This window comes from Electrona antarctica (genome assembly GCF_951216825.1).
Source record: "Electrona antarctica genome assembly, contig: scaffold_25, whole genome shotgun sequence".
Taxonomy (NCBI): domain Eukaryota; kingdom Metazoa; phylum Chordata; class Actinopteri; order Myctophiformes; family Myctophidae; genus Electrona; species Electrona antarctica.
In genome coordinates this window covers 11667331-11682970 of record NW_027637034.1, presented here as the reverse complement: position 1 = coordinate 11682970, position 15640 = coordinate 11667331, and the positions used below count along the sequence as shown (strand labels likewise).

At 41.5% G+C, this 15640-nt stretch overlaps 1 protein-coding gene across 1 annotated transcript in view; it reads left to right on the top strand.

Annotated features, from left to right (window-relative positions):
- Positions 1-15282, top strand: part of LOC306919281 (uncharacterized protein) — a gene marked incomplete at its 3' end in the record, with an annotated part of 43071 nt that extends 27789 nt beyond the window's left edge. The window contains exons 4-5 of the mRNA XM_079532094.1: positions 14586-14668; positions 15241-15282. Coding sequence (XP_079388220.1) covers positions 14586-14668; positions 15241-15282 — 125 coding nt within the window. The remainder of the gene's footprint in view (positions 1-14585; positions 14669-15240) is intronic.
- Positions 15283-15640: the final 358 nt, after the last annotated feature.

Below are 15640 nucleotides of genomic sequence, written 5' to 3'. Positions count from 1 at the left end.
TACCACCGTAGCACATCTACATTGAAATACCACTTGTCGGCCAAGCACACCGCTGATGCAGAGAGCCCTACGCCCCCTTCCTCAAGCCAAACTATGTTGGTTAATTTACAGAGGAGACAGCTGGACAGGTCCACCACCCGCAAACTTCCAACAGTGGTCGCCAAATGGGTGGCTACCGCTTGCAGGCCAATTAACATTGTGGAGGACGAGGGTCTGCGTGAAATAATACGGATCGCATCCAATGACTGGACGTACGAACTGCCTTGTAGAACCACTACTGTGACGAAGATCCACAACTTGTATGAAGAAGAGAAAGCCAAAGTAGTAGTGACGTTGGGCAATTCAGAGACGGTTGCGCTCACCGGAGACCACTGGACTTCACTTGCCAACCACAGTTACCTCAGGGTCACTATGCCAACAGCTCCTGAGCTGGATAAACTACAGAAGTTGAAGACTGTGCTGCAGCCTTGCAGGTGAATTATTGATACTCTCATACTGAAAAAATGGTGTGTGTGTGTGGGGGGGGGGGGGGGGGGGGGGGGGAGGAGAGAGTACGCAAGTACTTGGCAACACCTGCCACATCCGTGCCATGTGAAAGGTTGTTTTCTCTGTCTGGACATGTTGTTCAGAAGAAGCGCGTCATCTGAAAATGTCAACAAGCTTGTCTGTTTGAGCAACTGGCTCAACCTCAAACAGTGTCAGTAACTCTTAGTTACTGTTGTTTTTGTACTGCAGGCTGAGAGAAAAGATGGAGGCTGGGTTATTCAGTTTCTATAGCCTAACTGCACGACTGTAGCTGTGTCTTGATTAGCATTTCTCATGTTCACATGTTCACTTTGTCTGAGAGAAGAGAGGCTTCATTTTGTTTGTGAAAAGAGAAGGAGGCTGGGTTATAAAACAACAGGACAGCTGTTTACTAAAGGCTACAGCCTAATTGCACTATATAATTTGAGTGACTGTGTCTGTGTCATATGCACTTTATTGTTTTGTTCAGTTATTTTGTGCATCACTTTTGTTTTGAATGTGAGAGTCATCATTTTGTGTTAACTGCATGGCTGCTTATTGTACTTGAACAAAACAACAAATGTGGATGAATAGTTCAAGTGTAAAGTTGAACAACACAGTAACACTACATTGTTACTTGATTGTGGACAGTAGGCCTATTTGTCATTGTTCCAATAAAAAACATATGCATTTTTGGCATAAAGCAAAGCATTGGTCTCTGTTCATGTTGAAAAGTGTTAAAAACTTGAAATATATCTGTTTAAGTTAGATTTAGAAGAGATACAAAATATGCGATTAAATATGTGATTAATCGGCGATTAACTATGGGCAGTCATGCGATTAATCACGATTAAATATTGTAATCGACTGACAGGCCTAGTATGTATATACCATTGCACGTCTGTAGCTTTCTTTCCCCAGTGCACTGCAAGTCTGGTTGAAGCCTTCCACCGTGTTTATTGGAAAAGTACCAGTCTCACATGCTCCTCCGTTGAGTTTCCACACACAGCATCGGTGTGTGAATGTAATGCACAATCTCTGTACAGCACCTTGGATAAAGGTGCTAAATGCACCATTTACCTGTGACTGAGAGACATTCTGTCTTTATTCAGTGAATATGTGTTGTGTGCTTGCTTGCACATATGCACACATGGCATACAAAGCATGGCGTTGTGTGCTGGCACACTACACACACTCTCTACTCACATTCTATCATCTGTCCATCATCGACCTGTTTACTAATGCTTCTCTGTCCCTGTTCTGCTTTACCTGTGACATTGCTGACCTCTGCTGGTCTAGAGACTCACCTACCCACCTGATGGCTCTGGCTGCCACACCCTGGCTCAGCTGTTCCTTGTTGCTAGATTAGTGGCAGGCTATAAAGAGGAGCTGTTGCCAGCAGCTCAGTGGCTCCCCAACTCCCTAACAGAACAGTGGTGTTCCCTTTAGTTGCTCTGTTATTCATTTCAATGGGCTTTATTCTTTATTCGGATCCCTATTAGCTTCCACAAAGTGGTCGCTAGTCTTCCTGGGGTCCACACAAAAATGTATACAATAAAAAAATTAAAACGAAAAGATCTAGTTATCAGCTAAAACAGTGAAGTCGCTCTGCATTTAACAGAGACAACGACCAATAGTAACACATGCCACAGCAAAGCCAGCCATCAATCTTACCTGATTATGGATTATTAATTAGATGAATGAAATGCACATGAATTCATGAAGTCTATAACAAATGGATTTTTATTCAATGAAATGGATGCATTTTTCACAGCACACTGTGCCTTTGCACACAGTTTGAGAACCATTGCAGTACAGTAGTTAGTGTTGATCCATTCCCACCGAGAATAAAATCTGTCTTTTACAGTTGGTTAGACATCATCCATGCAAACACAATCAAATGCAGTATTGAAAAAAAGTAAAAAACGGATGTCATCATCAAGGACAAAAACATCAGTCGCATACACTACAGCTGCATAGTGTAAAGTGAAGTCTAATAATACAAAAATTATAATGAAATGTTTTTTAATTATGAAATATACAATGATTTTCTTTTTAATTAAAATAACATTCTACTGCAGATGGATTATCATGAAATGAGTTATGAGCATATGTCTTCATTGTGCAGCCAAGCAAATTCACTGTCCAGGAGTAGGCTCCTTGAAGGACTGTCCTATCATTCCCTTGCACACATTGTTGGGCAATGTCTCTTCTGTCCCGTTTGTCTAGCCTCTCTTTTTGAATATGGCACACAGCAATGCCATTGAGTCTGTTTTGACCCATGGTGGATCGCAACCATGTTTTCAATCTACGCAACCCACTAAGGCTGCCTCAGCAGATGAAATGGACACCACTACCAACAATCTGACAAGTGTCTCTACGTCATTGAATAGGTCAAGCATCTCAGGTTTCATTGCCTTTAGAGTTTTCACAGCAGTTGTTTTGACTTCATTGTCACGCTGAGTCCATTTGTGCCTTGCATGGGGGAGTCAAACGCACACAAAAAATGTTTATTTTTAGTCCTTACATAGTCCCTCTGTCGCTATTGTAGGCTATTAATGTGCAATCATCTATTCGTCCACTAGATGGCAGCTGGGACACTATGAAGTTGTCCCAGAATGTGAATAGTGAAAAATAGCAGATCTGCAAGCTCATAGCGCAGCGCTGAAATCGTTTGAGAACCACTGATATAGAAACATAGGTAGGAAGTGTTGTAACTAGGGCTGGGACTCGATTAAAAATTAATCTAATTAATCAGAGGCTTTGTAATTAATTAATCACATTTTAATCGCATATCAATATTTGAACCTGAGAACTGTGAGAAGTATTTTTAAATGAATTTTGGTATACTAGTGAATCAATGAATAGTGAATACCGGTACATAAGTTTAAACAATAAAACATTGTTTTTGTAGTAATAGGGGTAATAATACTATCTCAAATTTTATAATTTATAATGGCTTTTCTAAGAAATTAAATAAATTAAATAGCATGAGGAAAGCAATATTGAAGGTTTGGATGGTGGGGGCATGTCTCTGAGAGTTTGAGAGTTTCCACAGGGTTGGGGGGGCTTGGTGCAGCAAATAAGTGACATGACCATAAGAAAACACCTCTGTGTTTCTTCCGTGGACATACAGTAACAGCCATAACAGATTTTACATTTTAGTTGGCCATAACCGTTTAGTTAGAAACCATGTCATCTGGACGGGTCCTTGAACTGCTACTGGGAGTTGGAATAACGTTAGCTCTGATCCATAGTGTTAGAAGGAGGAAAGTAGGCTTTCAACATATTTTTTGTGATAAAAACGAGGGGCTGCACAGCCTGCACTTCCGCGGGTGTGAGGGGAAAGGATCAAATTAAGTACCATAGAACTCCTCCTGAGTCCTAACTACACTATGGACCAGAGCTACTGTTGTTGACGTTAGCTTCCAGGCTAGGCTCGGTGCAACATGTTTCGCATCGAGCCGATACTGGAGGCTTGACGAGGTGTGGTGATATGCAAATTCTTTATTGAATAATTGCACACAACTGTGCTGTAATCCACGCTATCATCGGATAGCCTTTTAAATCCTATTTCCAATCCACAGGGACAAGCAAAGTGATCTCAGCGGCTTCCCCTGGTCTGGTGAACTGTCTGGTGGTGTTATTGTCTGAAGAGGACACGGACACTCCACCAGGGACGGATTAACCCCACAAGGGCCCCTGGGCCGGTACATTTTTTGGGGCCCCCCTAGCGCGCGTGCGCGCAGAATTTTCGAGTTTTTTTGTGTTTTTATAAAAAAAATTACCTAAATTTAACAAAATCAATGGCCAATGAAGGTCCCCAGGAGCTTTTTCCAGGGCCTCAAACCCATTACAGGGCTTTACATTTTCCCAGAAGGGCCCCTGAGAGCCAAGGGCCCCTGGGCCACGGCCCCATTGGCCCAATGGCTAATTTGGCCCTGCACTCCACTCAGGCTTTACTGATGTCTACTGAGCTACATGGGGGACCATATTTGAAAATATGAAAATAGCAAAGTGCATCTCCTGTCATTTCATTAGGAACATAGTCATTAGGGGACATAAGCCATAAATACATAGGCCATCTACAAGCTCAGAATGCGTTGCATTGTGATGAGTTGTGCTATTTTTGGTAAAGAGATTTGATGTAAACAGGAAAAAGACATCTAAAAAGGATGCAGTATTGGCATCAAAATGAACTTAAAAATCCAATTAACAGAAATGTGTTTCTTTCACATCTTAATTGAAACAAAACGAAAGAACAAGCTGCCCAACTTGAGGGCCAAACATAATACTGCCTTAAGAAAGCCACACGCCATGTACAAGACAAAGTAAAAACGGATATTGTACTGTAGGCTACAACACAAATATAATAACAAAATATAGCAGTGTACATTCTGCTCATTAAATTAAACAGGGTTGAAATAGTCAAACAATGCAGCTCGCACCTCAGCTCCATCTTGCTCAGGGTCTTGGAGTTCATGGACAGGGGGCTCCATGTCCAAATGCTGCTGCATTGCTGAAATGCCCCCGGACTCAAAGTACCTGTCCCCTTTCTCCTCACAAATGTTGTGGAGCACACAGCAGGCCAGAGTCATCTGCTTTACCTGGTCCACTTCACAGTCATTTCTCTTGAGGAGACACCTCCATCTACCTTTAAGTCTCCCAAAGGTTGTCTCCACAATTGCCCTAGCACTGCTTAGCCTAAAATTATATCTGCTGTGGGGTCAGTCTGCCAGAGTCAGCATGGTGTAAGCAGGGTCACCTATATAGTGTCCAATGTCACGGCCAGATATATTGGCTATGTTTTGGTGGAAAAATTGGCCATCGCTGTTATTGGCCTCCCTCTACACAGGTGATCCAACAGCTTAATAACCATTCAAAAGTTCAAGAAGATAAAAAACCAGGCGTGTCGTAGTCCTTCATCTTTACTTGAAAATTTTCACAAATTGGTAAAACTGTAACAGAAATACAAAATACAATAAATTATATGGCATTTACATACAAACTTCTTGACACAAAATCACAACATTATACAATAAACTTACAGACGTGACCTTCTGAGGGCTTCTAGTCAAGGGAAAGGCAGAAAGTGAGCTCTGCACAGCACCAAACATTTCACACACTGAGAATCAGCACACTGAATCACACTAATAATCCAACTACTAATTAGGCTGCTAATACAATGAGTGAGTGAGTTGCAAAATCAAAACACGCCAGCAGGTGGCAAACGTTTCACTTGAACACAAAGGTTATCGCAATTTCAAAATACACTTCTATGTAGAATATAGCCATGGCACCTAGGGCCATGACACTTACCATGTCCCATAAGTGTGACTGTTTAAGCACACGTGCATCATGCACACTCCCAGGAAAACCCACACACACACATCCCAGAACAGACCCTTTCCATCCACAACAGCCTGCCGTATGATGGAATGGAAGCCTTTCCTTGTTGTGGTAGTCCCGTGCATACTGTTCTGGTGCCACTATGGGAATGTGGCTTCCATCTATAGCTCCAACACATTGGGGCACTCTCCATTGTTGTGAAAAAAGGTAGCCATCTCCAACCACTTCTGAGCATCAGGGGTCCGGATGTGATCAGGAAGCAACACACTGATGACAGCCTTGCAAAAGTCCTGCGTGGTGGAATTCACAGTCAATCAGTAATAGCTAATATAGGGGTCGGAGGCACTACTTAAATGGTGGTCCTTTTAACACGTGAGTGGACATGATGGGAGATAAACAATATCTCAGGCCCAACAGAGATAGTTTGGCTCTTGTCATGTCAAATATAAAATGTATAATTGGGCACAGAGATGAATAACATATGATGAACAACATAATGTACTGGAAATAAGGTTACATAACCAGCCATAATAACATGATTTCTTCCCCACCTGCAAACAATGGCAGGCAGTTGCAATGCCCATGCCAAAAAGGTTGCTGATGGTCCTGTAACATTTGTTTGTGGCCATTCTCCAGAGGGTGATGGCAACTCTTTTATCAACTGGGATGCACTGGCGGTAATTAGTGTCTCTCTGTTGAAGAACAGGGGCAAGACGGCGACAGATATATTGGAAGCTCTCCTGTGAGACCCGAAATTTGCTGATAAAGCGAATATTGCTCCAACCAGGGACAATAAAATCCCACCAAAGGTGTGCCTGTGGATAGACCCACACCTCGGCCCTCCGTCTTCGGGTGTAGATCAATGGCTGTGAAATGTTTATCCAAGTTGAATTACAGTTTTCTTAATTTATTTTTGATAGCCTAAATACATTAACTCTTTGAGCGTTTCAAGGATTTCTATATAGTAGGTAGACTTCTCTATGGCCAGAATGGCGTTTTTGAATGATTTATTGAAAATTCTCTGTTGTGAATGTGTGACAACGAAAGACCTTCAGAGAAAGCTTGACTTGTCTGCTTACAGGAAAAAAATGAAGTGAGTTGATAAAATGTTTAGTTCTTGTGTTGGAAGCCATTTAAAAGAGCCTGCATTTACACTGTTTTCTGTTTCTAGGACAACCAAAAAAAGTTATGCCCGGTTGAAGTTTTATTTTCTAAATAACTTTTTTTCTGCTGGGCGTACATAGCCATGCAATATCTCATTTTAAAGGGTGAGTTGTCTAGTTCAATTAAAATAAAATAAAAAGTTTCTCACATGTACCACTGTAGATATTTTGCCATCTATAAATAGCATGGTCAGTCATGATCAATCTGACCTATCCAGCTAAAAGTCCCCATAGCTCTGAAATTGGAACATCATATAAACTCAATTCTTTTTTGGGGTAAAATTAGACATTCTAACGCACATTTTGATATATACCATGATTACATAGTCTTACCAGTACCTTGTCTATTCATGCATGCATCTCAAAAACCTGTTATGAAGAAACACAGTTTTGATAAAAAACACATCCAAGGACATTGTTTTGATATGACTTGGTGCCCATGATATGTATCAAAATATAGACTTGAATGTATACTGTATTATAAAAAAGAAATTGAGTTATTACCATCTACCGTTACAGAGTAAATCACAGTTGAAACTTGCTTAGTCATATACAATAAACCTCACAATAGTGAACAAAATAGTCATGACAGGTCTAACTCATTGTAAAAGCGTCTTTTATTTTTTACGACTACTAACATAATAAAATGATAAATATTACAGAAAATAAATAGGCCTACATACAAAACAGTTACTCCTCCCCTAGCTCTGATCCATAGCTCTAAATGCGCATTTAGAGCTATGGATCAGGGCTACTCCTCCCAAATGTCCCCAAACCCAGTCCTTGACGGTGTGTGTGTGTGTGTGTGTGTGTGAGTTAACCTGACTCCGCCATATGGGGCAGCAGAGTGTACACTGTGTTCCCCCCTCCTGCTCCCATCTGGGAACTCTCAGGCAGACTTGATGCCCGGCCACAAAACGGCCTGGCCAATCAGCAGCAGCTTCTAGCAACTTCTAGCAGCAGCTTCTAGCTTCTAGCTGCTGCTGATTGGCCAGGCCGTTTTGTGAGCAACTTCTAGCAGCAGCTTCTAGCTTCTAGCTGCTGCTGATTGGCCAGGCCGTTTTGTGGCCGGGCATCAAGTCTGCCTGAGAGTTCCCAGATGGGAGCAGGAGGGGGGAACCCAGTGTACTCTCTGCTGCCCCATCTGGCGGAGTCAGGTTATGTGTGAGTAGGCTAAATAAAAAAAACACCCAAAAACGCCATCGCAGTCTTGACTCTTCATCCTCCTCCTCCTCCTCCTCATCTGATGCCAGTTCTAAATATATAAAAAGAAATAAACATTTTAGCTGTAGTCAGTGCACGCTACTATTACATGGCGTTTTACCCGGCTGCTGGCGATCAAATGATTTTATTGTGCAGTGTCTTTGTGGGCCGAGTCGTGGCATGAAAAATAAATAGATGCTTGTATAAGTAGTATCACGATAAAATAATATGGCGACGTTAGAATGAAACACCAATGAGTGACCGCTGGTAATGTAGCTAGCTGCCCAGGGTATATCCAGCACCATTGCGTCGCAATCATCCAGCAACATTGGTACTGGCTATTGCCCGGGCTTGTGGTACTATAGGTGATCGACGTAGCTAACAAAAACATCTGATCAAATGAATGTATTGTACTGTGTCTTTGTGGGCCGAATCGTGGCATACAAATAGATGTTTGTATAATTAGTATCACGATAAAATAATATGGCGACGTTAGAATGACACCACCAATGAGTGATCGCGGCTAATGTAGCTGCCCAGCGTATATCCAGCACCATCGCGTCACCACATTCCACTGGCTGTTGGCTAGTAGTAGTTGCTAACAAACGCTGCACAAATGGTACTGGCTATTAGCCCGGGCAATAGCCAGTACCATTTGTGCAGCGTTTGTTAGCAACTACTACTAGCCAACAGCCAGTGGAATGTGGTGACGCGATGGTGCTGGATATACGCTGGGCAGCTACATTAGCCGCGATCACTCATTGGTGGTGTCATTCTAACGTCGCCATATTATTTTATCGTGATACTAATTATACAAACATCTATTTGTATGCCACGATGCCACGATTCGGCCCACAAAGACACAGTACAATACATTCATTTGATCAGATGTTTTTGTTAGCTACGTCGATCACCTATAGTACCGACCCTTGTTATATATTCTCCGACTATGCCTGTCACGATGACTAAACCAGTTAGATCTATCCATATATGGTTCTACCACATCTATCTGATATCAGCACTAGGTCGGCTCGGGCCAAATATAGGGATCGTCTTACTAGACATGTCATATTAGGGCATTTTCGAATACAATAAAATTACCTTTTAGCGAAGGCATCAGCCTTGGTGGTAACTCCGGTGGGGAGAAGAAAAAACATTGCACACGTGTAATCCGCGAGGGTGGATGTTGCAGCCCGGCCAACGGTCTGGGACTGGAGAATGCCACTGGACACGGATGGATCATTTTTCAGATTGTTTTTTTTGCAGCGACTGCAAACCTGGCTGAAAAACTCTTCCTCCAGTGCCCACCTCGGAGGAGTCAACCAACCCCCCCTGTTCACTGGGGGCTGGGCGTCAGTTTCCAATAGGAAAGCATACACGTGTGTCACGTGACACGGGAATTCTGGGAAATGTAGTTGATATTTATGTTCAATACTCTATACAGAGGTGCGGACCGAATTAATATATTGGTATTAATAAAAAAAGAGAACTACGGAAAATCACGTACAGGGCAGACAGAACTAATGCAAAACTCCACGTGTTTTCCAGTAGTAATCTGTCTAAGGGTTAATATACAGGTATAGCAAATAGGAACGTAGTCCTACACATTCGTTTTTACTAATGGACAACAACACAACATGACAATTAAGTTAACATACCATTCGTCTTGCACATAGTCTTCTACCTCTTCTCCTTGACACCAGCAGTTGATCCATACAGGTTTTTTGGATAAAAATAAATGTCTGCTTTAACAGCACGAACGCTTGCAGATATTCTATGCGATCAACCATCTTGAAAGCATGCAGGTGTAGTCTTGGGGGTACCAAGAAGTTGAAATTAACATTATGCCAATGTGTACTAATGCAACACCCCCCCCAAACCGGTTCCTCTTGAGTGAGTATAATTTAGAGGAGCAAACCAACAGGGGGAGGGTGACATCCCTCTTGGCACTAACTCACTGGTTCACCACACACACACCAGTTTGATGTTTACACTGACTAAGCAATCAGGACGACGTCAACCTCCCAGCGACCCCTTTTGCCTTTTTAAGTGCTTAACCCTTAGAAGATGAAAGACGCCAATTGGCGTCTTCATCAGAATTCCGTAAATGATCAATGACGCCAATTGGCGTCTTCACAGTTTTTGATGAATCTAAACATATTAATATGCTCCGAAGCGCTGTTTAAATTCCTGAGCTTATATTCCAACTACATTACCCAGAAAACCCGTGTCACGTGACACACGTGTACGTGTTGCCATTGGAAGCTGGTCCCACCCCCTGTAAACAGTGGGGGCAGAGGGAGTCTTCATAGTTTTCATTGTTTTGCCTGTTTGCCGTCTCGCCCGAGCGATTTTCTAGCAGAAAAAGTTGAAAGCAGTACTATTTATTTGAGCGAGTTTTGTGGTAGTAGTATTGATCCATACGCGTCCCAGTCGCCTTCTCCAGGCGGAGTAGCCCTGGTCCAGTGCTTACAGCGAGACTCGCTGCTCCCTCCCTCCTTTTTTCATTGTCTCCCCATCGTCGTCCGATGAGCTATACCGGGAAACCATTGAAGAAGACGATCAACCCGGAATGTTTTGAGGTAATCTTATTGTAGAAAATGCCCTTCTATAGTGATCAGAAATCATAAGATGATCGCTACAAATAGATGCTTGGATAATTACTACTACTAGTCAGATCATGACGCCAGAATGACTCACCACGATGGCCCCCAGCCATTAGCCAGCACCGAAGGTGCTGGCTAATGGTGTTGGTCGGTGCATTGGTGCTGGCTAAGGGCTGGAGGGGGGGGTTGGTGTCGATCGGTTGGTTGGTGCAGTACAAATGTATCGTAGCAGGCATGCACGCATGGCAGTACAAGTATTTTATATTGTAGCGTGCCTTATAGGCGATCTGATCTTTAGAGTAATGTTCGCTCCTTTTATTTACTGTCTACAAAGACGGAGAACAAACATGCATCGTTTACTGAAGCAACGCGTGGTTATGATGACGTTGCTACAAGGATCGGAGGGGGGACGGGGAGTGAAGCTAACAGTAGCGTATTATATAAGATCTGTATGACGTTTCATTGACGTCTGAGCTTGCATGATAATTGCATTCATTGTATATTGTATACAATCATGATTGTACATTGTTTAGTGTGTCTCCGTGTGATGATGATGATGACGATGATGTCAGATAGCCTACGTCCCCCCCCCCCCCCCAACTGGCTATTGGCCGGGCTGACTACAGCTAAATGTTTATTTTTATATATTTAGAACTGGCATCAGATGAGGAGGAGGAGGAGGATGATGATGATGATGATGATGATGATGAAGACGAAGAGTCAAGACTGCGATGGAGTTCTCCGACACTGAACCGGATGCATTCATTCATTTCAGTTGTTGTTTTTTTTAAATTTAGCCTACACACACACACCGTCAAGAACAACTGGAATGCAGTGGTTTGGGGACACTGGGGAGTTTGGGGACAACTGTTTTGTATGTAGGCCTATTTATTTTCTGTAATATTTATTATAATTGTATTATGTTAGTAGTCATCAAAAATAAAAGACAAGCTTTTACAATGAGTTAGACCTGTCATGGCTATTTTGTTCACTAGTCTGAGGTTTATGGTTTGACTAAGCGAGTTTCAACTGTGATTTACTCTGTAGCGGTAGATGGTAAGAACCCAATTTTTTTGTTATAATACAGTATACATTCAAGTCTATATTTTGATACATATCATGGGCACAAAGTCATATCAAAACAATGTCCTTGGATGAGTTTTTTATCAAAACTGTTTCTTCACAACAGGTTTTTGAGATACATGCATGAATAGACACGGTACTGGTAAGACTATGTAAACATGGTATATATCAAAATGTGCGTTAGAATGTCTAATTTTACCCCAAAAAAGAATTGAGTTTATATGATGTTCCATTTCAGAGCTAGGGGGACTTTTAGCTGGATAGGTCAGATTGATCATGACTGACCATGCTATTTATAGATGGCAAAATATCTACAGTGGTACATGTGAGAAACTTTTTATTTTATTTTAATTGAACTAGACAACTCACCCTTTAAAATGAGATATTGCATGGCTATGTACGCCCAGCAGAAAAAAAGTTATTTAGAAAATAAAACTTCAACCGGTCATAACTTTTTTTGTTGTCCTAGAAACACTACCCAGTGTAAATGCAGGCTCTTTTAAATGGCTTCCAACACCACAACTAAACATTTTATCAACTCAGTTCATTTTTTTCCTGGAAGCAGACAAGCCAAGCTTTCTCTGAAGGTCTTTCGTTGTCACACATTCACAGCAGAGAATTTTCAATAAATCATTCAAAAACGCCATTCTGCCATAGAGAAGTCTAAAAACTATATAGAAATCCTTGAAACTCTCAAAGAGTTAAGCAGGAGATAGGCTGGCACGCAACAAACCGTTCAGCCAAGAAACAGACTCCGTGTCGCCACGCCAATCAACACGCAAACAGACCTGCGTGGAAAATTACAACACGCAGACACACTGAAATGCGCCTGCCTTAAACGATTCTGGGCTGCAAACACCCACACAACGCTATAAATGAATGTGTAGGACACCTGTCCTCAAATGTTATTATTACTGTTTCTCCTCTTTGTTTTATCCATGTTCTAACCACTGCGTTGAGACCAGAGTGAACATGTCCGTCAAATGAGAGGAAATGTGTGTGCGTTGGTGCGCACGTGTGTGTGTGTGTGTGTGTGTGTGCGCGTGTGCAACACTTGAAAGAGGAGATGGCTTAGAGATTGGGCCAGCGATAAGGAAAGAGTGATAGGTGCACAGGACAGCGCTTTTTTCCCCTTCCTGTGCGTCGTAAAAGCTGGATAAGCAATTCTGTTAAATTCCCAACTGAAACTGGTTCAAACTAGATTTGGAGTTAGACAAAGGAAAACGCCTAATTTAGTTTGAGACCCCTATTTTTGCATTGTGCTTGTAAATTGAACGGAATTATAGTTGAAATTGTTGCTTGAGTAAGACTGGACTTTATAACGTTTGCCCTTGGCTATTTTGCACAACTCATGTGCGAACCAGCCAGGAGTAACTACCACAGTCTACCAAATAATAACTTTTCAACGCGCATGGTTAAATCATTATGGCTCATGTCCAAATTGAATTAACCATGACGCGTCCGCTCTGCTATGTTTTTATTTGAGTGTATGACAAGTATGTTGTAACCAGTATTTCGATATAATAAATATCTCATTTTGCTGGTACAATCTAAACAAATCTCCGGACTTTTCTTTGATTCCGTCTGTGTGTATTTGATTTGTTTTACATTGAGGGGAACTGTAACACAGTATTTATTCATATCGGTTTCAAGAACTCACGTCTTCAGATAGACGTTTTTTTATGATAAGATACACAGTATGTACATAGGTTCAACTCGATTCATTCCGAGTGGAAACTATATATATATTGACAGGCTAATTGACTCACGTCTTCATTGGACGTTAATGAGATGCAATTAGCCAGGAATCAAATGTAACCCCGACTCGCCTCATGTGCGAACCAGCCAGGAGTAACTACCACAGTCTACCAAATAATAACTTTTCAACGCGCATGGTTAAATCATTATGGCTCATGTCCAAATTGAATTAACCATGACGCGTCCGCTCTGCTATGTTTTTATTTGAGTGTATGACAAGTATGTTGTAACCAGTATTTCGATATAATAAATATCTCATTTTGCTGGTACAATCTAAACAAATCTCCGGACTATTATTTGATTCCGTCTGTGTGTATTTGATTTGTTTTACATTGAGGGGAACTGTAACACAGTATTTATTCATATCGGTTTCAAGAACTCACGTCTTCAGATAGATAAGATACACAGTATGTACATAGGTTCAACTCGATTCATTCCGAGTGGAAACTATATATATATTGACAGGCTAATTGACTCACGTCTTCATTGGACGTTAATGAGATGCAAGTAGATAGGAATTAAATGTGTATTTGATTCGCTGGCGAGTCGGGGTTACATTTGATTCCTGGCTAATTGACATCATAATCAGCCTAATAATTACTACACAGGGAACAACAATATGTTTACATTAATTGCCAACGCAAACATGAAACGATCCAAACGTACGGATGCACGTACGGATGCGTATCTGATAGTTGTAATAACTTGTAACCCTACTGTGACATCACAACCTCGTGGATACTGTTTACATCGGTTTGTGTTGTGCCATGCCCTCGGGGTGTCTGCGTGTATGACGGATCCTCCTCCTTTTCAACATTTTGTGTTTAGGTACAATAGCGCCACCAAATTCAATCTGGTGGAAATGCAGCTGGTTCGTGACCGTGATTTATATATATTTATACATCTTTCTCCTTCTCAGTCATCTCCTCCAGGAGCACGTCCGTTTCACTCATGACAGAGGACATCCCACTGCTCCTCATCTGCACACAGTCTGCCTTCTCAGTAAAGGGAGCAAACTTATGGAACTCTTTGCCTACGGCTCTAAAACTAGAGTCTGATGGTAACGTGTTCTACAGAGGACTCAAACTATGGTTGAAATCAAATCAACTGTGTTCACATGTATAGCTTCTGACTGGTTATTAGAATGATTATGTTTACTTTTGTATTAGAGATTATGTAATGGATTTTGTAATTGTGCTGTAAATATTATTAGAATGTATAATCTTTTGTACTTGATTGGGTGTTTTTTAAACTATAGTGTCCCTGTAGTTTTTAGAAAAGTCTCCTGTGGACAAGTGGTGAAAATTAGCACATGTGCTAACACACTGTAAATGATGCATCTACTAATTGTACAACTGTGCAATGAGCAATGTGATTGTTATGTCCATATCAAATAAATAAACATAAACATAAACACTGTTTTTTTTTTAAATATATTTGGTTTGGATGAGTACAAACCTCTCCCTCACACCCCGCTGAGTGACCTTGAATACAAGTTCAGTTGAACTGTTCAGAGAGGTGGCGATTTCCGACCACGTTTTCCCCTCTCTGAACTCCCCTTTTTGTGCAAGTAGGGTTCCCGAAACCTCACCTCCCTGCGGAGGAGTGTGTCATAGGCCTCGGTCCACTCCATTAGGTTTCTGAATGAAGATGGAGTAACATTAATTACATTACAGTTGTAACAGTGGAAACAGCTATCAGGCCAAGGTCTGTAGGTTTAGTAGCCCAATATCATGCAGTAAAGGTTACAGGAACATAGCCTAAACTGTATAAGTGGGCATTGGAGATGGTGTGTGTGTGTGTATGTATGAATTCATTATTGTATTAGTTTTTCCAGTGCCAACATGTTGACACAAAAATAATAAGCAAAATAAAGTAATGTCACGGTTTGAGACAAGGAGAGATAGGACCCAAGTGCATGACAGACAAACGGAGGCTAAGTACGATGCAAGAGGTTTTAATAGTAGAAATAAA